Source organism: Osmerus mordax, chromosome 18 (assembly GCF_038355195.1).
Source record: "Osmerus mordax isolate fOsmMor3 chromosome 18, fOsmMor3.pri, whole genome shotgun sequence".
NCBI lineage: Eukaryota > Metazoa > Chordata > Actinopteri > Osmeriformes > Osmeridae > Osmerus > Osmerus mordax.
The window spans coordinates 10,160,984-10,187,560 of NC_090067.1; the positions used below are offsets into that span (position 1 = coordinate 10,160,984).

At 40.5% G+C, this 26,577-nt stretch overlaps 1 protein-coding gene across 7 annotated transcripts; it reads right to left on the reverse strand.

Moving 5' to 3' along the window:
* Positions 1-142: 142 nt before the first annotated feature.
* LOC136962059 (myocyte-specific enhancer factor 2D homolog) lies at positions 143-15,436 on the reverse strand. Of its 7 annotated transcripts, none has more exons than XM_067255677.1 (13): positions 15,249-15,436; positions 10,257-10,641; positions 9,048-9,251; positions 8,587-8,724; positions 8,096-8,309; positions 7,884-7,934; positions 7,187-7,374; positions 6,891-6,920; positions 5,873-5,999; positions 5,549-5,708; positions 4,774-4,842; positions 4,278-4,328; positions 143-3,597 (listed from the first exon to the last, which is right to left on the reverse strand). In XM_067255677.1, the coding sequence occupies exons 2-13, from the start codon at positions 10,308-10,310 to the stop codon at positions 3,147-3,149; spliced, it is 1,737 nt and encodes a 578-aa protein (XP_067111778.1). In that variant the 5' UTR covers positions 10,311-10,641; positions 15,249-15,436; the 3' UTR covers positions 143-3,146. The 7 variants fall into 7 exon arrangements, with proteins under 7 accessions (XP_067111778.1, XP_067111777.1, XP_067111780.1 ...); XM_067255676.1 differs by having other exon boundaries at positions 8,096-8,312; XM_067255679.1 differs by lacking the exon at positions 6,891-6,920.
* Between the last annotated feature and the right edge of the window lie 11,141 nt (positions 15,437-26,577).

The following is a 26,577-nucleotide window of genomic DNA, read 5'->3' on the forward strand; positions in this document are numbered from 1 at the left end:
TCTCTATAACCATTGTCATGCTTGTGGCTACACACAATTGAATTACAATTTCTTACGACTGTGAATTATTTTTATTTTGTATGCTGCTATATAAAACAGATTGATGAAGTCATAAATTCAATAAAGCCATCAGAGGGTTTTGCTTTTTTTTTATCATTTTAAATGATGACAATAGATTATTTCACTCAATTTGTCTATTTAATATATAAAATACGGTAAAACATACGCCAAAAAAAGGATAAGGTTTCAAGGGACTTGGATACTTTGGTACAACAAACACTTTTTTGTAAAAGCGGTATAGAATTTTAACATATCAGTGCATACTTTGTATATGAAAATATACACAAAATGTATATCATTCTCAAAAACGACAAATTAAGTATTTCTTACAACAAAAACCCAAAGAACATAGCGGAACACAATATATTACCTATACTTTATCTTGTGTATTTATGCTACATTTCTTCTGAGATATTTTACTCATTTGTGATGCATGTTGTTTATTTCTACTGTTTATTAACATGATTCTTTTTAAGTTTCTTATCCCATGCATGTTTATTTTCAAATTAAAAATTTCAGTTTCCCACATTTTATAAATATATTCTGTCTTAATTTAAATTGCAGCATTAAACGGGTATTTTCCTTCATTGCTTTTGCTAATACCACAATGACTGATCGTGCAATTTTAGTTGTATCATAGAAGGAAACCAGTCTGTATACAATAAGGTAGATTACATAAAAAAGGTTGGCTATTCTACACAAAATAGCAGAAAAATAAGAGCTCCATAATAATAATAATAATATTATTATTACTAGTAATAATAGACAATGAACTTTTACCAGCACAAATAAACACTTGAAAAATAGTGAGTTAAAATAAAAACATCGTACACAAAAAACAGGGTCGTGGATATTTCATTGCTCATAGATTGTCTTGAGACTACATTGCTAGATTGGAAAGAGAAAGCTATTTGTACATTAACAATGTTAAAGCCAATCTAGGTGGTGTCACTTTAAATTGCCTATAAATGACCTGTTTTGTGCCACAAAGCTGTCAGAGCAAAACTTGTGTAGAAACTAAGTGATTCTTGGTGTAATACAGAGCAATCATGCCAGCCTCACACTGTACATCCCACTGTGATCTGCACATTCATAGTTAATGCAGCCACTAGTTCAACTCCTGGTTGGCCACACACAGCGAACCCTGGAATTCCCATGTCAGGCACTGATATTAAATCAGTTATTTCCAGGTGTCTGTTCAAAATGACACTCAGAATTTGGGATTCACATTTGAACATTTTAAAAGATTAAAACTTATATAGGTGGCAACTAATTTTACAGATGAAATGTTTTGCTTAAACATAATTTTATAATGTATGCAGTACTGAAGTTTCAAGTGTATCCTTACTGATCTGACCTCACAGAATTATGAAATTCAGACCTACAACAAAATGTAGTTAATTAGTCCAACTATCTACGTAAATAATTCAAGTTGTGTCCACCATTTTCATCTTATTGTGGGATTGGGTTCAGTGTATGTGGCAAAATAACATTATGACATCACAACAGGCCTCTAAAGAATAAATGAGAGACAAAAAAGTGCACACCATCAACACTAGCATTAAATAGGTTACTAAACAAGGTGACTCACCACCTAGTGCTGCAGGGCTCTTGCATTGTAGCTTGAACATATCAAATTACACTCATACGCAAACAGATTCACTGAGAATGAACACATTGCTTGTTTTAGGGATACCTACCAAAGTTTATGCAAATATATTCATATGTACACTTATCGTCCTCACTAGGGAGCCAATTGCTTTGCTGCCGACTGAGGCGGTAGAAATATAGAATATAGAATGTCTAGAATACTGTGTGTTCTTGTATTCTGCTGTAGCGGCTCTTCTGGAACACATACAAGTGCTAAACAGAGCTAAGAGAACATCAAAGCTTTTGTATGATAGGGTGTTTCATTAAAAAATTTGAATTGTTACTTATGAACAATCATCAACAGTCTCAACCTTCAAATCTATAATGCATCACTGAAAAGACCAAACACTTCCCTAACCAGAGAAACCTATGTCATAAACTACGGTCTCTAAGAGTAAAAACCATTATGCGTTTTCTGATTTCAATTATCATTGGGGGCAAATTCCTTCCAAATTGGAAAAAAATTATAAAACTATGACTTGAGGCATTCTCACCGAAAGCTAATTCAAAGCCTGGCGTTAGTCAATTTTCATTTGTCACGTTCTTGAGCATCTTCTGTTTCTACAATGCTCCTTTTGCATGTGATGAGGCATTTGGCATTTTAGTACAAGAGGAGGTTGATGTCGGCACTCTGGCAATGAGTCTCTACTTGTTCTAGGCCTTGATGAGAGTGCTAGTTGACGACGGAGTGCTACCTGAGTCTTTGGCTGGGCTTGAATGTTGATGTTGGTGCACGCAGTTTCAGTCTGCCCTAACCGCAAAATCTTCGCAGCCCGTCCGGGTCTCTTTGCAATCTTTTCAACTGAGCTGAGTCATGCTTGTTGTCACCCCAAAAGGTGCTTTTTCACGGACAGTGCTTATTGAAAACATTTTTAGAGCAGAACTGTTGAGTGAACGTGGCAGTTAGTCCCGTGAGAAGCTCAGTCTACAACCCAGTCCACTCCAAGCACAGATTAAAACAGATCATACTGTCAATTATGCAGATGCAGCTCAAATTCAATACATAAAGTTGTTGACTGTGCGGTCTACAAGCGAAGACTTTCATCTGCTCTTAACATCGATGAGCAATCAACCTCGGGAGATAATATGCACTCTTAACACACCTGTCCACACCATCAAATTAAATTAAACAACCATTTAAAAGACGGCATTCCGATTGTGTTTTCTTCATATTCAATGAGATACCTCGTTCGAAAAACACCAGTAAACAATCGCACATTTCCGGCTCAGCGTCTGAGTCCTGTGGGACTGACCGGGTAGGTGGATTTATAGGTTTAGATGGAGGCCGAGAGGGGCTGGAGGTGAACAAATGGCAGTGTCAATGAGGTGGGATAAGTGGGAGGGTGTGAGACGTGTCCGTGTCTATATGTATTTATACGTGTGGTGTCAGTGTTATTGGTGCTTTCAGGGGTGAGGACGGTTTGGCATTGCTGCTTTTATGTGACCCACGTGTCAAGTCTTATGCGTTTGACATTTGCTCCCTCCTGCTCTGCCTCGCTCTGCGCCCTGTGGAGCTCAGCTGAGGGGCTAAACTCAGGGGGGAGGGCTCCACCCGATGGGCCTGCGTTACCCGCGGCGTGTGTGGAGACGCCGCCGCCACCTGCCGCCGGGTCATCGCGGTCACTCCCCTCGTAAGAGCTGGCGTTGCTGCTGATGCTGTCTGCGGGAGAGCGGCCAGTAGGGGGCTCCAGGCACAGCAGGGAGCCTGGGTACTGGGGTGGGGCCGTCGCCGTCAGGACCCCGCCTCCGGACGAGGAAGAGGTGGAGGAGGGAACAGAACACTGGGTGTTGCGATCTCTGCCAGGCGACACAGGCTCAGACTTGATGCTCACATTGGAGTTGGTGTTGACGGTTAGCATGGTGCTCTGAGGTATATGGGTCACGGGCCTGTGAGACAGAGAAAGAGGAGGCCAGTCATGGTGTGAAAACAAAGAAGGAAGGAAGGAAGGAGAAAGAAGTTCATAGAAAACTTGAATACAAAGATTACATGACACATTGGAATGGATTTTCAAATCACAAAACCTGAGACACCAACATGGCGTAGCAACACATATTAACAGTCAAACAACCCAATACACTACAAGCATTAGAAGCCTTGATTGGCTAGCCATACCGAACTCCATCCACTAGTTTTTCACTTTGCATTCACCCAAATAATAATATCATCCACATAATCCGCATACCCTCAAATTCCATGTGACTAGTGGGTTTAAGTTGCACCTCATATTTCATAGAAATCTTGTCTCATAAGGTACAATAGCATAACATCCAAATATGTTTAGGGTAAGGGTGGGTTTATTTAGGGTTAGATGAGTGACGATGCTAAAGCGAGACGCCTTCGGTATGGCTTGCCACCCAGAAGGTTACTGATTCCTTTCTCAGCTCCCACATTTCACCACATAGCTGCCCAACAGCAATTCAAGCATGAAATGGTCTGTATGAGAGAGTGACTCTGCTATGGCGTAGGCGAGTCGCATTTTTTTATTTATTTTTTATGCAGACAGCATAGACATGCCTTGGCAACCAAAAAGCGCAGACACACAACGATACAGGAAGTAATACAGTACCGTCCCAACCACTCATCTCTACCCAAGAGCAGGTTGGACGGCGAGGACACGCTGTAGGGAGAAAGAAAATGTTGGACCACTTGAGAAAATAAGATTTATGAAATGAGAGCAATGTTAAAGAAAAAGGTATATGAACACATATACCAGTCCTTGAATCCATCTAATCTGTATGTACACAAACAAGTGTACACAAACATACAGTAGATGGGCAGAAAAACAAATCACAAGAATGATAGCAACTTGTTAGAGATGGATAACAAATAAATTGATTCTCCCCTCTCACGGTATATGTAAAGGACACAAATAATATTTATGTATGTGTCTTGTGTGTGTGCATATAAATCTATCGAGGTTCCCAAAAACTAAGTTCTACACAGGGATTCCATATGACAGATAGCTAGTCAGAAATTAGAGGTTAAACCGGGTAAAGTGAAGAACCGTGCCACTTGAAGGTGCACCACACCAATAAGAACAGCAGGACATCACACACATTCACCTCAAATTGGCTGCTAGACTGGAGATCTGGCTAGACAGCTCGCCGCTCTGTTTGTCCATACCCCACATGCTGTGGACAAGAGGAGAGAACACACTTACAAGGCTTTCACAGTGTCCTCCCCCATCCAAATAGCACTGCGCTGGGGTCAGGCACTTGGTTTTACACTCTTCCGGAGCTGAGCTTTCCGACCTCTTAAGTTCCCCCCTCCCCTCCAGCAGAGACGGTCTGTGTGCACAGGTCATGAGGGACAGTGCACATTGGTGGCTCGTCTGAGGAAAGCCACCAACAGACCTTGAACGACTGAAAGCTGGAGATAATGGTGTTTTAGGGTGTGAAGAGACTGGGATGTTGCTATGTGACACCAATTCACCTATCCTTCAGGATGTGAATTGCTTGTATTTAGTTTGAATCTCAATAGTCTTTAATGGATGTTTGGGGTCTTTTCCCCTGCACTCTGACAGTGCATGTTTAGGCAAACAAGGAAAGAGCATGCAGGGAAAAGATCAAAGACTTGAAATTCAACAATAGATTCATGCCATGGAACACTAGTGGACTGAAGGAATCAGCTGCATAGTGTTGACCAGTTGAGTTAAACAGTTATTTATAGTTTGAAGAAAGTTTTGTAACGGTTAATCCTTGGTAAAAACTCTGGTTCATTTTAGCCAAGGTCCAACAGATGATCTCCTTCTGAAGAACCTTCGGGGAACTGCGATCCTGGTGTTCTAGAAACAAACTGTGATACTGAATGTCATGGCAACCCATGTCGAAAACTTACACCAAGTTGCTAAGTGAAGCCAGACTGAGTTGCTGTTGTTGCTGCGATACAGACTGTTGATGCTGTTGCTGCTGCCATGTGGACACGTTGGCTGGTAGCAGGCCGCTAGGTGACGCAAGAGCATGGAGAGCGGTGATATCAGCGCTTGTCAATTGATAGTCTGAGGAAAAAGGGGAATAAATAAAGAATACACTATTCAAACAGGTGCATACTTAACAGATACAAACAAACATGTCTAATCTAATCTGTCAATTTGAGCTTCCTCAAAAACACCAGAAGAGTTCCATTTGTATATTTGCAGTGAAAGCATCTGCTCCTGGTCACCTGTGTTGTAAGCTGTCGGCATGGCAGAGAAGGGCAGCCCCTGTGCCAGCAGACTGGGTGTTGCCACGGAGACCACCGGCGTGGTGAGCGCTTGTGCAACTTGGGCACCAGCCAGCCTCTGAGCATTCTGGGGGGAAAAAAGACAAATGGTCGATGGTTACAGAGAATCAAAGTAGCGACAGTTGATTAAACGTATGTGTCTCCTTTGAATGAACGTTGCTTTGGCATGCTTCCGTGTGTATGATTAAGACTTTTGATGGCTCGTTCCAAGGTGAATGTACTGTCATGAGACAACTTGTAACATGCATCAAGGAGGCATGAACGTGGAACATGAGTGAAACTTTCACATACGCTGTTCTTTGTCCGGCAATCTAATTGCAAGCTACATTGGTGGTCGGAGATGTAAATAATGTATTGTGATCAGCAGAAATGCACTGCAAAGTGTTGGTCACAATACAGTGAGACAGCAACATTGTAAGGGGAGGTACAGTAGGTGGCCCGGTCAAAAACGACACCATGATTTCAGTGCAGCTCGTTGCTGAACTCTCATCCAAGCATTACTGTATGTAAGGATCTTTCCGTAAACAACCCCTTGATCCCATATCCTTAGTGGACAAGAGTTGGGATTATCACTATAACTATAGTTTGATGTTTACTTAGGAATCTATACCATGTCAAAGGCACTAGGTCTGGCTAGGGGTGGTTCAGAGCTCACAGGGTGAGAGAGTGTTTCAGTTCAATACATACATAAGCTAAACATATACTGCACTTCTAATCATGTGACAGATTACAACTGCATTCAATCATGTTGGAATGGTTCAACCATGATTCTGGCCCCGCATGCATTAGGGTGACTACCGTGGACTGATGACTAGACCAGCACATGCCACACTGGACCACACAGGATCGATATCAAAACAAAGGGACCATCTATAGTCAGGCTTGAATGATACTGTGACCATGTTAATGAGTCCATGGTCACCAACACATGCGAGTGACGTGTGGGATGGGTCGTCACCTCAGTCACCAACTCCAGCTCATCCTCTGTCTGCAAGGGGCGTGAGCGCAAACAATTACAACTCTGGTCTGTTCATCGACCCAATAAACGTCTGTTGGCCTTCAATTTAAGGATGGTGTGCGTGTACACTGGCCATGTACATTTACACACACACACTCAGGTATGATCAGTTTAGCAAAAAAAAAGGAGCAAAGAGCAAATACTCACATCTCATTCTTTGCACACAATTCACATCCATGAAAGTTATTAGAAAGTATTTGGTTTTATATGGCCTAGTTTGGCCTGCTTTAGCTCACCATCTGCATCTGCATTAGACTCTTTCCACTCTGCGAGGTGATGACCCGGAGGTCTGGCTTGCGGCTGTTGACCATCTGGGGGCTGGGCGGCGGGGGCGGAGACTTGGCTGGACCTACTTTCCCCAGGCTGTTGCCATTGGAAACAGATAGGAGGCCTGGAGATGCCCTGGCACTAATGTATCCATTAGCTGGAGGTATTAACAAATAAATAAATACATAAATATGAGGCAAATTAAACAGAATTGATAAGAAACACACACAGGTGATTTACCAGTGATTGAGGAAGCCCGGTTTAATATGGAAATAAAGAAATTGATATATAGAATATCTATCTAGGAAGCCATTTCCCATACAGATAAATTGTATAACAAAATGTTTCTAGGTCAAGACCTCCAGAAGGGTAGGGTTGGGTGGGGGGGAGTGATACCTGACCCTTCTGGGTCTCCCTCTCTCCCACATTGCTGTGGTCTCTCCAATATATGTTCAGGGGATACCAGGCATGCCCACTGACATTGTGACATGTGACAGATCTGGGTCAGTCACAGTTATGGTGGAATGGTACTTGAGAAGTCGGGGAGTGAACGAAGAGATCCAAACTCAAGATGGAACCATTATTTGCTCTTACTGTGCCTTAATTGTAGGGTGGTTGAGTGTTTAGTGAGTATATTCAGTGTACAGTGTGACAGTTAGTACTCACGGACTGGACTTGGACATCCTCCATTTGAGTTGTCGCCTCCGAGAAGTGCTCCTGTTCAAAAGGATAAAAAACACAAACAAGAAAAGGACCATTACTACCCCGGCCACTAGTCAATAGTTTAATGATTTGCTACTTATGGCTTTGTGGGGACAAGACGGATGACCTAATTTCCTCCACATGTACAGTGGAATGCAATCCATTCTCTCACTCACCTGCACTTGCCGGTCGCTGTGGCAACCCAGGAGACACCGTGTTTCTCTGCAGAGCTGGTTGCTGTGGTGACAAGAGGTGGGGATCGGAGAGAGATGAGGATGTGACGTAAGAGGTGGTTACCAGGGCATTACCGGGGTTACTGAACTGCACGGTGTTCTGATTGGTGGCCTGAACTGTGACTGGCATGGAAAACGTGGGGGGCTGGGCAGCTGTCTGCTAGAGTAGGGAGGAATGAGAGAGAAAGTTTAGACCTTACCACATCTTCCAGCTCCCTTATTTCCCAATAAACACACAGGCTTTAAGATTGCAGAGCTCAATTATTGTGACTAAGTATGAAACAATGCACCACTGTCACAAAAGTCTGCAGTGGCTTTATTTTTCTCAAACAGTTAGGCTATCATTCTATTAATACATATTAAGAGACAAACAAGTGAAAGTTATGTCAATTTCGAGGCTTCTCGCTACTTGGTAGCAGGGAGGGGGCACTTACACCATAGCGTTTGAACAGGATGTCCAGATCTTCTGTGTTTTTGCGGTATTTGTCATCATTCAAGGGGCTTTGGTCAATGGAGTCCTCTCCATCAGGCTCAGGGCTGTCACAACCATTGAAGCCTTTCTTTCGCAATGTCTAAATACATGGAAGCATATTCATTAGAAAATTGGTATGGAGAAGTGAGTGAAAACTTCAAGAAATCTCTTACTGGAACTGTAAGTCTAGTACCTCACTATGCTACACTAGGCAATAGAAGAACAAACAGAACTGAATGGCTGAAGAAGGCATCTCATTCACTTCCTCGAGGACAACTGGCTGTTTGTTTCGGGCAGGCAGCTTTTTTGGCATCCAAAAGTATCCGACATATCGCTGGGGTTTATTGACAAGCACATGACCCATAGAAATAATAATCAAATGGGTCAATAATAAAAATACAGAAATAAAAGACAGTCCTTTACCTCAATGATGTCTGCATTGGTTCTGCTCTCATGGGGCTCGTTGTACTCTGTGTATTTGAGCAAGACTTTGTCCATGTCGGTGCTGGCATACTGGAACAGCTTGTTGGAGTGGTTGAAGATGATGAGGGCGATCTCACAGTCACACAGCACACTCAGCTCATAGGCCTTCTTCATGAGACCAAACTTCCTCTTCGTAAACGTCACCTACGCCATGGTGAGAGGGGGTGGATGAGATCATAAGTAATGGAGGGTTTGAAGATGAATGTCGAGGCGAAACTGTCATTGGAACCACATATCCGTTGGCTAAGCTGTGTGTGAATCGTTTTGTGACGAGACCAGAACATTTGAACAGTTTAACCTAAAGTGTTTTTTGTGTTTATTTAACCTAACCCCTTTCTTTAACAACAATGCTTCATTCTTCTCTGCCTTCCTTTCAATGCCTAGATGGTTAGACCCCAGAAGATGAAAATGAGATAATTAGCATACTGTTAAAACTGATAAGGACTCTCAATATCCGGCCACAAAAAACAAGGCATGGCACCTCCACCCCCAATCCTACCCCACCCGTGGGTGATTACACAAAACAACTAAACACCCAGGTCACCCACAGTGAAAACCTATGAATCGTTTCTCCATACACAAGCATGTCAGTGCACACACACACACACACACAGATCAGTAACTGTCTGTCCTGGATAGCTATGGCAGCATCCATTGCCTTGCAGCTGCTATGGGAGGATTGATTTATCTGGAGCAGCTGTCCTGAGAGCTGAGGGTGATCAAACTGACTCCATGTTGGTTTGAACTGTGTGTGCTTGCTTGGCCTGGTCACTCTTTAAAAATGGAACACATGTAATTCACACCTGCGAATAGAAATCACTCATGCACAATATGATGAGCGCTTGACTTTGTGTTTTGACTTTGTGTTTTGACAGTCTCTAGTAGGAAAACACACACAGTCCCATTTTGTGATCAGACAAACTGAATGCAAACCAACACTCTCCTTTCAGTTTGATCTTCCTTCTTTGTGACCTTTTCGGAACACGTTTGGGGAACTCAACTCCCTAGATAACAGGTGGCAATATTGGAACCTGTCCTGTGGTGTCAGATGGTCCTTAGTAGGCTGTGACACACAAACGGCCCTGCTTGTGCCCCTTCCCCCCACAAACACACACACACATTACGGAGACGCAGTGTCAGACACCTCACCTGTTTGTTCCTCTCATCTGTGATCCTCTGGATCTGAATCTTTTTCCTCCCCATAATGGCTGGCGGTGGCGCTGGACAGCGGGTCCAATACAACAGGACAGTGCCTTCTCCTCAGCAGTAGAGAGGTGGAGTGTAGCCTACTCGCTTTTTCTGGGCCACAAACACACTCATGAACACACGCACACCAGCGTCAAAAAACACTTGCAAAGTCAAGTACTCCTCTGCCCGGGGTCTACTATGAAAGGGCAGAGGGGTTACTTTCTCCCTTTCAGCGTTGCAGGGATGCAGATGGCAGGACTGGTAGTATCCTTAATTCATCGTGTGGTTAGGGGAGGCAAAGGTGGCCGCTTCCAAATGACTGTTGTCCGTAAGGAATCTTTCACTCCTAAAATAAAACAGAGCAGAATCCTATGGTTATTACTTGTGTGATTCACAGAAGAAATGTAGACATTTTACAGACATGGGGATGGCGACACAAAACTGTGTCAGAATCTGTTCTGCATTCAGTACAATAGCATGTCAGCATAGTAAGGTGTTTAGACCTGTTTGAGCAGAATAAAGTGTAGCTTACATACACTCACTGTCACACACACACATGTTCAGGTCAACATGGGTCAAAAAACTGGGAATAGGTGTATGTTGCCTATGTTCCACTAAAACAGAAGGCATGCTAACTGTTGCTAATCTAGCTTTTCCCATTCCATCTATAGAGCTAGGCAGTGGACAATCATGTGACTGACAGTTAGCAAACTAGCTAGCTATCTGGGAGGGAATTCCCATGCACAAGAACGTCATAGAAAGCCTTGGTCGCTGTGATAAGCGACTAAAAATATATTTGTTCTCACAACACACATTTCTTCCTTCAGGGGTTTGTGATTGCACTCCCTGCTATCTCAGACAAATGTGTTTTTTCCCCCAGAGTGGGCACTAGCATATTAGCATATCTCCTAACCAGATTTTTAGTTGTGAAGGAGGTGACCGAGTGACATGCAGTAGATAAAGCAGTGATGGATTATTTCACTTGAGTCACTTTCTCCCCATGGAAAAATGTGCCATGCAACAGTTGAGTGGAGACACATGATAACAGAATGGCATAAAGGTAATTCTAGTGTTAAATAATCTTCTACATTTTAGGAGGCCAATTTTCCTCCAATGTTGTAGAAGACACTCGTAATATTGTTGGTTTCCATGGCAGCCCGCCATTCTCACTCTAACACACCGTTTCCCCTCCAACCTCCGCCACTTCCTGCCAAAGCCACAGGATCTGGAACAAATCTCATTCCTTTTCACCTTCCACACACAATGTGTTCACTCGCTCCATCGCCGCTTCATTTCCGTTTGGAATATTTCACCGCAGACTCACAGAGAGAGTGAGCCCCAAGGCAGAGTTACCTCACACGACCCATCCACTCCAAACACAGGTCTTTTCCTGTCACAAGACCATTTCAGCTAAAGGGTAGGGTTTAGGTCCCCATCTCAACATGTTTGTCTGTCCTCTTCGCAGAAGCAGACCCATTGTTTGACATTCAACCAAGCACTTATGTATTTTCAACAAGTTTTATGTAGGCCATGTAATATTGCTGTGCTCAGCTGTAGTGAAAACCTTCAGTGGAATAGCCAATGACTCTACATGATTCAGGCTTAATCTGCCCAGAGACTGTAGCTAACCTCTAATCAGAGCCCACCTGTGACCCTTACATGTGTCCTACTACCTCCCCCTTTACAAAGCTTACCCACATGCTAGAACAGTTGGTACCATACCTTATGTTTAACCCCCTTCCCATCTCAGTCTTACAGCTGTCCACAAACACTCATACGCTAGGAGCTTTACTATCTTGGATACTTGTTCACAAATCTAATGGGCAATTTGGAGTTCTTCATCTGGCTGTTTTGGTGGCACCATGTTCTTTACTTTAATTATTCATTCAGTCCTATTTCATCATCCCATGTAGTGTACAACTGCAAAGCAAGGAAATACTGTTGGCATTACAGCCGTAAAACTCTCCAGCTATGCCACAAGCCATCCAATAACACCACACTCATATCTTCCCATGAACACAGCTTTGTGGCTATTATGTAAATGTTGTAGCGTTTCCTCTTTCAAGTCCCCGCTTTTCTGTGGGATCATTGTGAGGCCAGATGGAAAATATGCAAACTCATTTCTGTAGCTGTTGGTACAGCCCTTCTCACCCACAAAATGCCTTCTTTTGGCATCAACGGGTGCTGGATAGTGAGGGCAAGTCCACACAGGAATCCCCCCAAAATTGAGCAGAACATATTGGGACACACTCCAACACACATTCACACAATGTTACTGTTACAGGGCATCAATGGAAAACACAGACAGACTGAGTGACTGGAATATTTGTAAAGTTGGATTACAGAGTGAAAGGCACATCATTACAGCTGATTACAACTGACAGAATGGAATGGTATGAAGAAGTATAGTACAATAAATAATTGATCAAGAACCATAGGGATGCATTGCTTTCTGTTATTAAGACATGGGTGCATTCCAAAACACAGAAATACTGATGGTGCATTAGACACCTTTACCTAAAAAAACTGCAACATACCATAGTCATGACTCATGAAGAACTAAAATTATCCACTCGCGTAGGGTAAACATTTCTTCAAGTCTGTAAAGCACTGTAAGAATTGGCGGGTATTGCTTATGTAGGTCACTGTCAGTTAACAATCTGTGACATCTCTGAGAATCAGAAGCACCCTGAGGTTCATTCCCTGTGATAATGTCCATTATCAAACATTAAATATGCTCAGATTAGCACTTAATCTGGCTTTTAAAGCCAATGGGCTTCTATTGAGGGAAGCAAAGGACTTGGGTGGGCATTAAAGTTGATTTGACAGATTTTTTTTCTGTCTACTACAAGTGATCACTTAAAAAAACTCTTCATTACCACTCTTCTAAAAATTAGATTGGGAACTGTCTTTTGAATACATAATCAGGAATTAAGCAGCTAGACACGTGGCAATATGCAAATAAGATCATTTTAGTAGGAACTTGATTTTGTGGACAGGTTAGACTTTAGGCATATGGATCAAGTGGCGATTGGCTGGAACAAGTCTTCTCGGTGATGCTTGTGTCCAGCATTCTCTCCTGCCCTCTGTATTGCTAGCCCTCATTACTATAATTGAGTCCATCCTCCTTCTTCCTCTACAGGCGCTGATGGCTCAATTAGGACCTTGCTGGAGGACTGATCAGACAGCAGGCTAGATAATGTGGACATAGCTTGACTCATGCTGAGCTCTACCAAAACCACCTCACTATGTGACACACAGTGATGCAAATATTTGTAGGGGCATCCTTTAAACTCAATCTCAGTTCCAGAGACATTCATGAAAGGTTTGGGATTTTATGATTTCATCAATGTCATTAAAATACAGCTATAGATCAAATCCATCAGCTATAGGTAAAATTAAGCTTTCCTTAAATTCCCACAAATCATTTGCTAACTGTGTTTATAATTCAGGATTGATCAAATACCTCTAATGTGGGGTAGGGAGAGTGCAATAATGGCCCCGGGTCTGTCTGTTTTGAACTATTTTGTAGTGGCAGTGACCTTTAGTGGATTATGGTGGTGATTATTGGTCAATGAATGTGGCAAGTCCTGATATGAAGATCAAGCACATGAAGTGGAAAAGATGTCCTGCCTGCTGAGGGATGGAGTTGCATTACTCTTCTGTCTTTTTTCTAAAAGTCTAATCCCTTTTTGCTAGGAACTATCTAATGAGTTAGAACAGAAGGAGTAGCAAACAGTGATCACAGTTTTGAGATCTGGCCTATAGACTCAAATCAATCACATTCCATTATTGATTGTCAATCCTGAGACAATCCAACAAAATAACGAAGGGGAGTTAAAGGTGGTTCTGCAGAAATATGATACACACCTATATTAGAAAGCATTGATTGTAGTTCATTTGAAGGTTTCCTTTAATTGCGACAGTTTTTGCTGACAATCCAAAAATCTATTTCCCAGGGCTGTACAGGGCTGTTACTGACTGTAACAAATATGACAAATGGCTAAAACAATTTACTACAAGCCCAAACCTGTCCAAAGGTATTTTGTATTTTACTGGAAAAACGTGTGATGGGAGCATTTCGGTTTTATAGAATCTCTGAAAACTGGACTAGTATGTATGTATGTAGCCTATATGCCATGTCTTGCACTGATAAGTTAACATGAAGGCCTAGACTTTGTAAAGACCTTCAAATATTATCTCCAAAAGTAATAAAAACAGATAAGACAATATGTGCAGCATATAGAGCCCCATCACACTAGACGTCAGTCCTTTTCTATCATTTAGGTATGTATAAACTTTTTAGATTAATTTTCCATTAGTCCCTACCTGTCTAATTTTGTCACTGACTGACAGCTCAGCTGAAGATGGGTAGATAGATAGGAAAGAAATTTGGCAATTAAGACTGAACAACAAGCCTATAACATGATTTCAAGGTAAAGAGCCTATATTTTACAGACCACGAGAAGAAGCCATTCAGGGACCGACACCCAGCGACGAATCCTCCGTGTCAGCTCGCGGTTAGCATCATTTTGACAGCTCTTATTTTGGTAGTTGCCATCACTCCAAAAACGTAAGCAGAGCTCAATCTTCAAAATTGTTTTTCTGTTTTGGCTACACTTATGGAATTTTTAAAAAGATTTTAACAATCATTTGTCAGTAAAACAAAGTGTTCTATTACCATTTTCACAATCTCTAAGTCGACCGACAGCCATTACCTGTTTATAAGCCTCAACTTCCAACAAAATAGGATACACCAGAGAACCCCAAGACGGTGCGAACGAGAGAGCAAGCAAGGATTGATATGTACAAAAACCGTAAATTATATTTGATAGATAATGAATCAATATAATAATGCATGGGTAGTTGAATTTGCTTGATTTAAACAATACAGCAATCACTTGTACTGCGAGAGAGAAAAAACGCAGGAAGGAAATGTACAAGTACACTTACCCTGAATGATTATAGTGTAAAGAAGCAGAAGAATTGTGTTATTTAACGGTATATTTTAAGATTTTCAATAATCACAAGCGTCGTTACTATTTACATAAATCCCTTATTCCATTCCGTTTAGTAAAGATATAACTATTCTATTCTGCCAAACGATACAGTGTAGCCTAACCAGTGTAGCACAGCCTAGCTACGTCATTGCCACCAGTTCATGATTGACCTGTCATGGGCCAATACGAAGCCAATACTGCACATACCAAGCCAATCATAGGATAAGTTACTGTAAATGGGAAGGATCTGAAGGAGAGGACATGACGGAGGTGACGGCCATGTTCTTCTATAATGTTTGTGTCCCTCCGCCTCGTTATTTACCTTTAACATGATTTTGCATGTGCAGAAAATGTCACCGTGGCCTACAATGTAGGACCAGCCCAGCAAGAACCGTTATTTGTTGTGTTAACTCATGGTCAGCACACAGGTCACATTTCACCGTGTACGTTAACAGTTGTCTAACGTGACAGGAAATACAAATAAAGGAGGGTGCCTATACTCTTTAAAAGAACCTGATTCCAGATGAACGATTGCAGTACAATGATTACCATGGTTAGGAAATTAGTTATGTTTTAGACAGTGTGTTCTGGTTCCTGGTCTTCTTTTGCCACAGGTTGATGGCTGCCCTGACCTAATGGTATTGTGATACCAGACAGGTCCAGTCAGCAATTCCTCAATAAAAAGTCAGGCTGCCTAAATCTCGTATTTTGAAATGTAAGATACAAATGAATGGATTATTTATTGCACAACAACAAACATATTGGACCTTACGTTTTAGCCAAGGTCAAAAACAGGTCAAACCCCAACAAGTCAAGTCGGATAAGTAGGATAGGCTATAGGCCTACATGTATGTAGTATACTGTATACAATGTTCCTATAGCTATAGGATATAGCTATATACTATGTTCCTATATACTATAAATATATACTACATAGGCCTACTATAAGAAAACAACAACTGAAAATAAATGGAAAACATTTTCACACGATCTCTGCAGTCTCAATACACCCAACACCACACAAAAACATGCTTGGTAGGCCTACAATTCCATGAGACATGATACATTCAGACTGATTGATTGGGTGTGGAGGAATTAGATAGACAGTGACAAGGGGAGAGCGATCTAGAGAGAGAGAGCTCAACCAGGAAATGGCGAATAGAAGATTACTCAATATGTTTTCTCTTTTATGTAAGAAGCTTAAAGGTACAAGAGATATGCTTCGTAAGCCGATGGGACCCAGTAAACTAACATCTAGCTTTGTGTAGCTGAACTAAAAAACAAATGCCAATAAGTTCAAGTCTGAGTTATAGACTATAAATAATATATTTATATTTGTTGACTTATTAATCTTATTTGTAAAGTATTTTATCGCCTCTACAGATGTATACATGTTAAATGTGTGCTTGTTCTCGAACAAGTGTACAGGGTCTAATGGGAAGATATAGCCTACTTGCCCTGCCACAGTGTTACTGGTTTATTACAGATTAAATCACATTGTAAGCATTTTTTGTTCAACACATACAAACCCACAACTACTGGTACGAAGGTGTGTTGTTCAGCTGAGAGGTGTGTGTAGGCGGACAGCCCTTTAGCGTTTAGTGTGCTCTGAAGGGCCATCACACCCTGACTGCTGCTTGGCAACACACTGTCACCATGGTGATGGTAAAAACAAAAACTCCTATCCACAACTCACCTCATTCGACAATATGAAAAACAGGAAATATATAGGCCATAGCCTATGAATAATGCACATGTGCTTAATTGTTGTGTATTGTCATTATTTTCATTCAACTCCATTATAGTAGGCCTATTTCATCAAGCACAAGCTCATTTATTGCAACATATCTCCACTTTAGCCACAACAACCAACTCAACTAGATTTGCTGAAAGAAGAATGTGAGGTCATTCAAAGGCTTAGGAAATGATTATACATCCAGACATGAAGTTTTGAGAAAATAATAAACCTGGTTATCCTTGCCGTTGTATGCTTGAGCTAATGTCAGAGTGTATGAGTGTGATGTCGTTTTTCTTGATCTGGTGTGTGTGTGTGTATGTTGGGGGGAGGGGGTTCGTCTGTAAGTAGCCTAATGGTTTATGTTTTTGAGCGCTAGACAAAGAAACAATAAGGAATCTAAGTCAATGTAGGCCTATCCATCAAGTCAGTTGGAACAGGTGAAATCAATAAAGATGACAAACAACTCAAAATTCCAGGCATATCATCATTTTAGCTATGTGCACGGTAAAAGCTAAATTGGACCCTTGTGTTGGTGGTAGGTACACAATTTAAAATTGGCTGCTTTGCAAGACCTAATGAAAACAGTAGTAGCCGACGTTATAAAAGATAAATATCGAACGTATTTTCTACAATCAGCTACACACCTTTACCACACGGTGGCAGCATAACCCTTTAAACGAAAACCTAAGACTGACAATCAACTAGTATTCACAGTAACGCATGGTTTGCACTCACCAAAAGATCGCGCAACACACCCCTATCGACCCAAAACATAGACATATAGACTACCTACTGATGTCTCTCCTGATAACATTGCAAACGACCGTTACAAGATGTTGAGATTCTGTAAAAACTCAGTATTTAAAATATTTTGAAATATATTAATCTACAGTTGGTTAATGTGAGTAAAAGTTACAACAAATTAACCAATTATTTAGATCTAGGTGTATGTAATTAGGCCTACATCTACCTAATGTCAAATATGTTCTTGCGAAGTCATAGTACATTCATTTGGTAAATGTTTGACGACACAAAGATCATATAGCCTCTACATTTTGGAAATAAGTCTAGTTCTGTTGACTATAGCACTTGTTATTATTTTCAGACCCATGATAATAATATATTTTGGATTAAAAAACTAAACTTACAGGCCTATTCTTTCTTTCTATTTTTTCTTTATTTGACTCTAAAACAAATAGCATTGCAAAAATGATAGATTGCCTACATTATATCCTACATTATAACAGACATTGTGCAAATTCTGTTGTCTTGCTATTTCTTGAATGTTTTTTTTTTATGTAGGTGTAGCTAAATGTTAAATGACAATCGAAAAAGGGCTTGACTTTGACGCACAAGTCTGTCAAATGGACATGATTGAAATGCATTTCTTTGTCTTATGAAATATTTCTGACTCAAAGCAATCAAAATAATGTTTAGAGGTGTTGTTTGTGTTTAACTTGCAGTTGCAAAACTGACATAAACCAACTTGTGCTGCAGTCTCGTTTTAGGCTACATTCTCTAGTGAGTGAATGCCATTTACGCTGTACATCCGAAGTCCATCAATTTATTCTAAATTATTCTCATTTACAAGATATAGACCTAAAATTTGAAAGATTAAAACATGCACTTAATTTAGTTACAAAAGCTCAACGGAACACGCGCATTAAACGGCCATCATTGTTTGTCACACGGTTCCCAAATGCTTGTTAATAATCCGCAGGCTGTAGCCTACCTGTAGCCTACACGAAGCCTAAAAATTCTAATGTCTAAAGTGCCAAAGATGCGTTACAAAATGAAGAACATGGAGTAAAAGTTAAATTCAAATCTACTCAAATTGTTTATAATTTGCCTATCGCTTCAAGTGCACGATATGGGCTACCTGTGTGAGACAAGTGTCTTAAATATTCAGACACATTGAAAAGCTCCTTTACAAAAACGCATGTTTGGAATTCAGATTCGTCTCTCCATCTTCTATGCATAAAACAAAACGACAATAGCCTTGTTTGTTCCGTTTATACTTTTGGTTGTTTTCTGTTGGCCCATGTAAAACGAAATGGGAAAGTAATTAATTGGAAAAACACAAAATTCCTCAGTTTGAGCAAACCTTGATTGACTAGCAAAGGCAAATGTTGGGCAACGTTCGTTTGGTACTGCATTAGAATGATCCTTGATCTTCTGCATACTTTATTTGCTGCTAGCTAAATTAATATAAAAAAATAATGTTAGTGTCGGAACACTTTGTCCAAGGAATCTGGATGGGCAAAGCTCCAATTACACGTTATGTTGAATGTCCAAATAGTTCTGGTCAAAAGAAAAAAGGCTGACCCCTGGTGAGAATTGTGAGGTGAGAAATATGAGCCTTCATTTCGGTTTATTCGGCCTCTGTGCATGGTTGCCCTGTGCCTTGTAATTTCACTTTCACTGATATAATTGATCTCTTAACTAAAAGGTGCCATTGCGCGTGCACTTGGGATTTTGTGAGGATAGCCTTCTAATTATGCAACACATTTAAAGCCTCATGAATGTTGGCATTAAGTCATATCTAAGTAAATATGAATCACACGCATGGGCTTTTAGGTGTCCATTTAGTTAATGGACTAAACTTAATAAATTAAGTTAATAACTTAATAAACTCAGGTAATGCTTGATTTTTGTTAGATTTTTTTTTATGTCACAAGATAACAAGAAATGATTTGGTCACGTCTACAATAAGCAGGCCCAAGTTGAAACTTGCCAATAGTTTGTCATTGTTGGAAAAATGACACTGGATTTTAAAATATTGCTTTATGTTTTGCATTAGATTTGCTTTCTTACAGCAATGCTGATGGAAACGCAAACTCTACCGCCCTCCGTGCATTCTCTCTCTCTTACACACAGGTTCTCTCACAGGATACAGACCCGGACAACCCCCTCCAGGCCTATAGCATACATGCACATTACATTCTACAAAGTAGATCCTATCCTAAACACGCACGTACATTCACGTCTCCTGCTCTTTCTTTTTCACACTCTTGTTCTCTCATACATGCACACACACACACACACAAACCAAATGGTTTGCTTTTGCTCATTGGATATCTGCAGCATCTTCATATGCTTGTCCGTCCTAGTAGACTATACTAACAAGGCCTTTTAAAATTTATTTTTCCGTCTAGCCTAATTGGACAGCACCAATTCACTTCAATTCAAATGAAAGACTATAGTAATTGCCATCTTTTTAGAAGTATCACAGTCTTAAAACTTTCTAGAAGACATTCGATTCTTCTTACGAATACCGCTCATGTTCTCATTATCATTATTCAAATCACTGGTCCTCAATTTGAATATTGGCGCGACGGGGATCCAACCATCTCGCAGACGGGGGTGCACAAAGCATATGCAGTCTCATGTCCAGTTGAATCCTATTTTGAAATACTGGGAGAATATAAGAGAAAATACAACTGCAGATCGACTTTTAATTATTATTAAATGATATGAATTAGTCTGGAAATCTGGAATGGAAAAGTCTGGCACTGTTTTTATTTGTTTTGTTTTTTTTAATTAGAATTTATGATGTGCAATTGCATGGTATGTTACACAATGAATCCGGCATATCAGTAGCTAGGTGCCAGATTTAAATTGGCCTCATGTAGGCTAAATATAAGAAAATGATTTAATTAGTTTTTGTCTGAGTAGTAAGTTTTCTAAAACAGTCCGTTTAGTAAGGCCTTCGAAAAAGTTGCATAGTCTAGTAGTTGACCAAGATAACCTTTTGTTTTGAAGAAGTCTATATGTTTTCTCACGCTCCATTGTGAAAGTGTTTGGACATGTCTGCAGTTCTGTAGATAAAACAATAGGGTTATGCTTGTGGATTGCTGCTGACCTATACGATCCCCCAAGTGTCTGTTTCTCACGCGTGGTCTCTTGGTAACTTATGTCTTTCTTTCTCTTCTTTTTCTCAGTGCGTGCGTGCCTTCGGGAGTAGACTGGGACGTTGAGGGAGGGTCTTGAACTTGATAATGAACTTGAGTCATCTCATTACGATTCTGAAAGTCTCTTGTCAACTGCGATGGATCCGGGTTCCCATACTTGCTTAGAGAAAACGGGGCCTTTGTGTATTATCCCCAGCCCATTAGCTGCACTTGCTTTGGCTTCCAATTTGAATCCCTTGGACCAAACACTAACTCCGAGGGCCAGCAATGAACAGTTGGGCCGAAAATGAAACAGTAGCCGATAGTGATCTCCAGGAAAACGTACACAAATGTGACAGAGAGCAGCGATTTTGTTGTTGTTATTTTCTTTATTTAAATGAATAATAGGCAACACTTTCACCTAAATGTTTTACGTTTTTCCCTCAAAACCCAGCCTATCATAATGACCCGTCTTCGACTGCTTGCAAGAATCACAAAATCACACATTTTAAGCCACTGTAAACATATGTGTTGGCCTGTCTGTGTTTGCTTGTGTGTGAAATGTGTGTGTGTGTGTGTGTGGGTGTGTGTGTGTGTGTGTGAGATTGCGTGCATTGGGGAGGAATTGTGTGAAGGAGGCGTGGGTAGCCCATTGAAGCGTCGCACAGGTCCACATTGTCACTCCATCCACTTGTCTGTTTAATTTCTGAGGGTGGAGACAACCATGGTACTGCATTGAGTCACGAAGGGGTGGGCCTTAGGCACTGTATATGATTTCGGACACATTAGATATAGACCATAACCATTTGTAAACGTGAGATGTCGTTCCGTGGAAACCGAGTAGAACGGGCAGTCCCAACTATCTCATTGCAAGGGGGAGGACTGGACTGTCTGTGTAGGAAATAGCAACCATCGTATGAAGAAACATGTTGGGCGACCCGATTGACTAAAAAAATATGGATGGTGCCAGAACGACGTCACGAATAAGAACTTGCTTGTTTTATCCACAATATGCTCATTTCGCTCAGCTCTTTCCACAGTGTACGGCTGGTGGCCGCGAGACGCGCATGAGTCCCCCGTAACCCGTCTTCAAACTGGGTAAGAAGGACTACGTTCTTAGATATTGTACATTTCTAACAGCTGGTTCAGGCGCTCGTATATGAAAGATATGCAAATCCATTGAGGGCACAATCGTAGACAATCGTCTTCGCCTTACGGTTCAAGGTTTGGTAATTAACTGAAAAAAAACATTGCTTACATGAATGTTGCCTGCATGTAGCCTATAGCCTGTGACAATCTAGTTTTACAATAGCCTAAAATTATGTAAGCCTATCAGTTTTTATTTTCATCAAATCGGATGCTGGTGCATGAACATCACGCCACCACATTACCGCGTAATATTTCAACCAACAGTATTTTGAACAGGAGGAACGATTGATGTGAACGCCTTATACTATACGTTTGGCACATGTACGGTTGTTCAATACGCGTTTTGTTGCTGGGTGAGACTTGATAAGAATAGGAAGAGTGTGGTGCTATTCTGGACAAGTTTGCATTGCTATGGAGTCAGAAGGTCACACTGACGTTCTATCAAATTTTTGAACGGATGTGCTCGCTGTCCCCCTTTGCGTTTATCATTCGGTAGCTTATCTCCATGTTAGCGATAACATAGCTACTTGAGTAAGGCGGTTCTGTAGACGAGTGCTAACATTATAAACCAAAGTTTATGTTTGTATGTCAATATGTGCTGTTGGAGTGTAACCTACGTTAAATGATTATAATTGGCAAAGTTTTCCAAATGTAGGCATAACACGCGTGTGGCAGATTGCACCCACCCATTTGGCCAGTGTTGTTCAAGACGGTAGTTGCGTCACAGTGGAAATATTAGAATAGCAGCCTCTTGTAAGCAACAATAGCAGACAGTATCCTACTGTAAATTGGATAGCCTAGAACAAACAGGCCTAGCCCAAAATAGGCCGTTATGTTTCTATGTTCCTACGGCACCTACAATTATGGGGATCAGCGCAGGCCTACATCCAAACCTATATGTAAATTAAAATGTTCCTGACATCATAATGAAATGAACACTCACTAAAACCCCTCAGCCTTAAAGTTAACCAACGGCAATGTATTATGGCAACCAAACAGCAGAATTTTCAAATATCGTCATGTCCCCCCGGTCCATTACTGATAAAAGAGTAGGGTTGATTCACCTGTTAAGTAGCCCAGAGTAAAAACCATGTAAAAAAACATAGATGATTACATGAAACCAGCTGCGCGCGGACACAATACATGGGTTAGGGCAGCATGGGATTACTAGGCAAAGCGCTTATGGGGGCTGTTACATAAGACCTGTTTAACCTTTGACGAGAAAATGGGAATTAAAACCAGGTTGTTTCTCTTCAAAAGAAAGTGAACGTGGCACATCAACAATTTGTCTCACAAGATTAATAAACAAAGATTAAGTCAGAGATCAACCTTTTTTCTTATTTGAACATGGACATGCTATCTGAAAAAAATGTGTAGGCCTACTGTTTGTTGTAATGTAGATTCTGGGGAGATGCAGGTTTTTCTTGGATATATAATCTCCGAACGAAAAAGAGAACCTTAGAAAAGGTTCAGAGTGGAACATAAAAGTGTGGACCTATTATTGCCCTACTTGCGACATCCTTGTTATCCCAAGCATTTTAGCATTTGGGGGCTAAATTAACTATCCTATAAAATCTGATTTTGAAAGAAGCGGATTAAAAGTCGCAAGCCTGCCTATTGCGGAAAACGCTATGTAGCATAATTTAATAACCTAACATTTCTGCATCGTTGACTGCATATACCATTTCACCCCCCTACTTTCATTCCCATTTTAGAGACCACGAATCATTGACATCATGCATAGGAACTGTACCAGCATAATTTGAAGAAGTTACAAAGTGGTCTCTCTCTTTCTCTCTCTCCCTCTCGCTGTCTTTCTCTTTATTTTACACACACACACACACACACACACACACACACACACACACACACACACACACACACACACACACACACACACACACACACACACACACACACACACACACAAGTGGATGGGTTAAGTCATGCACGAGGAGTTGCGCACAGGCTCAGCAGTTGTAACTCTATAGCCACCTATCGCCCCGATGTCTAAATCCCATAGGTCTATGTGCAGTTAGCCTACGGTAGATTTTGAACCGAATAGAAGAATCTTCTTCAGAAGTGTCAGTGTTTCAGAGCGTCGAGACATAACTGCAAGTGAAAAGCAAGTGAAGAAGCAACGGCGTCGTACAGATAAACACGCACTTACTTTACTCAATTCCTGTAAATGACAGGGGAGACGAAGTAGGACATGGGAGGAGTGAATCAAAAATAATAAAATATGTCCTGAAGGTTCATACAGGTTCACACCTGAGAATCCAAGTGTTTTTTCTGTAACTTAGTATAGCTCACATTTCTGTAGAGTCGTCATTCCTCAACTGTGGCTTAATAACACACATTTATCATCCTCATCTTGTAAATATTTGTAAGTCTTTAAAAACAAAAATAATACAATTAAGCGCAAAAATTAAAACGAATCGAAATCATGACTGATACTACTGTACAAAATCATAAAAGATGAATGGGTTTATGATCGCTTCACAATAATAGGCCATATACATCCATGCCCATATAGAAGAATAATTAAAATGGGAAAATGTAAACCGTATAGTGTGCCATACTTTTCCTACAGGATGCATTGAGTCTAAAATTACATGCCAGCGTTTAAACTGTCTTTTAGTTATTGGACCGAAAAAGACACAGTAAAAACAGGGTTGAAGTTATATGGATTATAAGTGTTGTCCTTCATGCTTTTCACGATTTACTTAAATAATTCAATTAGAAAATATACTGTCTACAATTGTAATCCAAATTGGCCCGTTTGTATTGATTCAAATGTAAATGTTACTGGAGTTATGGAACAAGATTAGGTAGTGTAGCATTGATTTTCATAAGATATGCCTACATCAACAGTACATTTTCTCATTTTGATCAGGGGCACATATCTTATTATAGGCTTATTTTACTAATAATTGCCTGCTTTATTCACTATTAATAATAATCATCTGTCAGGGTGTGAGGAGGGGTAGGACCCAAATGCACGAGAGATGCGAGGCATGGTCGAAAAAAGGGTTTTAATTCTCAAAAAATACTGGGAACAGATAGGGCACTCACAGGGACAGGTATTGTAAGGACAAGACAAAGACTGGACACAAAACAGAAACCTAAATACACAGAACCAAACGACACAGGTGGACACAATAACACTAACGAGAACAGGTGAAGACAATGACAGGGAAACACTAGGGCAGGGCAAAAAACTGAAACCGGGGGGGGGGGGGGGCACGGCTGTGGCCGTGACATCATCATAATCATCATACTAAAGTAAAAATACAGTACAAATGTCATAATTAATTGTTCTTGTAGTAGTATTGTAATTATATTATCCTCATATTTTAGGAATATTTAGTTTGAGAAATACAGCACAATTCATTAAAGACAAAAGCCTACACAATTAAAATGAGAAGACTATAACACTCATTTAAAGCAATAAGTAAGTTATGTTAATTAGCTAATAAATCAATATATAATTATTGAAAATAATTGCTAAGTTCATTTGAATGGGTTTGTGTGTGTGGTTTTCAAGGCTCCTTAGTCCAGTCCTGTGTTACTGTCATGACTTGTCACACTTTCATAACAGTGAATCATTTGTGTTTCCGACACACTTTTGAAAATGAAGAATTTGAAGAGCACAACGATGTCACCACTAGTGTGTTCCCTTTTAACTAAAGTTTTTGGGGATATGGTTCTATCTTTTCTAATTTAAGACAATCCCCTTTGTTTTATGGTGTATAGTGATTATAAAATTGTTCAAAAGCTTCACATCATTATATTTAGGGGGTCAGTTCAGTTTCACGGAAATAAACAGTTGCGGTGCTGACTTGAAACATATTCCTTGCTTGGTGATGTTGCAAATTTAGACCAGGTTACAGTTAACAGTCGACCAGAAAAATAATTCACGTCATTCATCTTAAACACAAAAACATTAGTTATTGTTTGCTTTGCATTTCTCTCAGTCAATGTTTTGTGTCTAGATTGCATTCTTTTCTGTTCTCTGTTTACAGGTGTGTGAGGTGCTTTGGAGTTTCCAGCTTGATTTACTGCTGAAGGGGCACTGTGCAGGCCTGAGGGGTTGGCTGTTATCTTTGGTTATCTAGCTGTATGAGTGTTGTACATTCTTCATAAAGCTAGATAACCGAAAGTAACAAGAATCCCATTACGCTCCTGCAAGGCCTTTCAACTTCCTGACCCAAGAAAAATCTGGCCGATGGCAAGAGCGAAGTCTAGATGGATAACTCAAAAGGTACAGTTCTATGCCACACTTACTGTAAGTGTCACAAAGTTCATATTTTGGGTATTTAATTTGATTTTATACTATCTTGTTGATTTAAATCATATATAATTGTATGGAATCTTGATAATATTAGCAGAATGAATTGACTGTTAAAACAGGTGTATCAGTGTGCGTGATGTTAGTTTTGTAGTGGGAGTGAGTCTTTGAATGAACAGGGTATCATGAACATGAAGCCATGTGACACAGACAG

Excerpts from the sequence above, each read along its gene's own strand:
- LOC136962059 (XM_067255676.1), bottom strand. The coding sequence starts at position 10,310 with ATGGGGAGGAAAAAGATTCAGATCCAGAGGATCACAGATGAGAGGAAC. Across the intron at positions 7,935-8,095 it reads ACAGCGACCGGCAAGTGCAG|GAGCACTTCTCGGAGGCGAC; the intron begins GTGAGTGAGAGA and ends CCTTTTGAACAG. Across the intron at positions 7,375-7,883 it reads AGGATGTCCAAGTCCAGTCC|CTAATGGATACATTAGTGCC; the intron begins GTGAGTACTAAC and ends TAATACCTCCAG.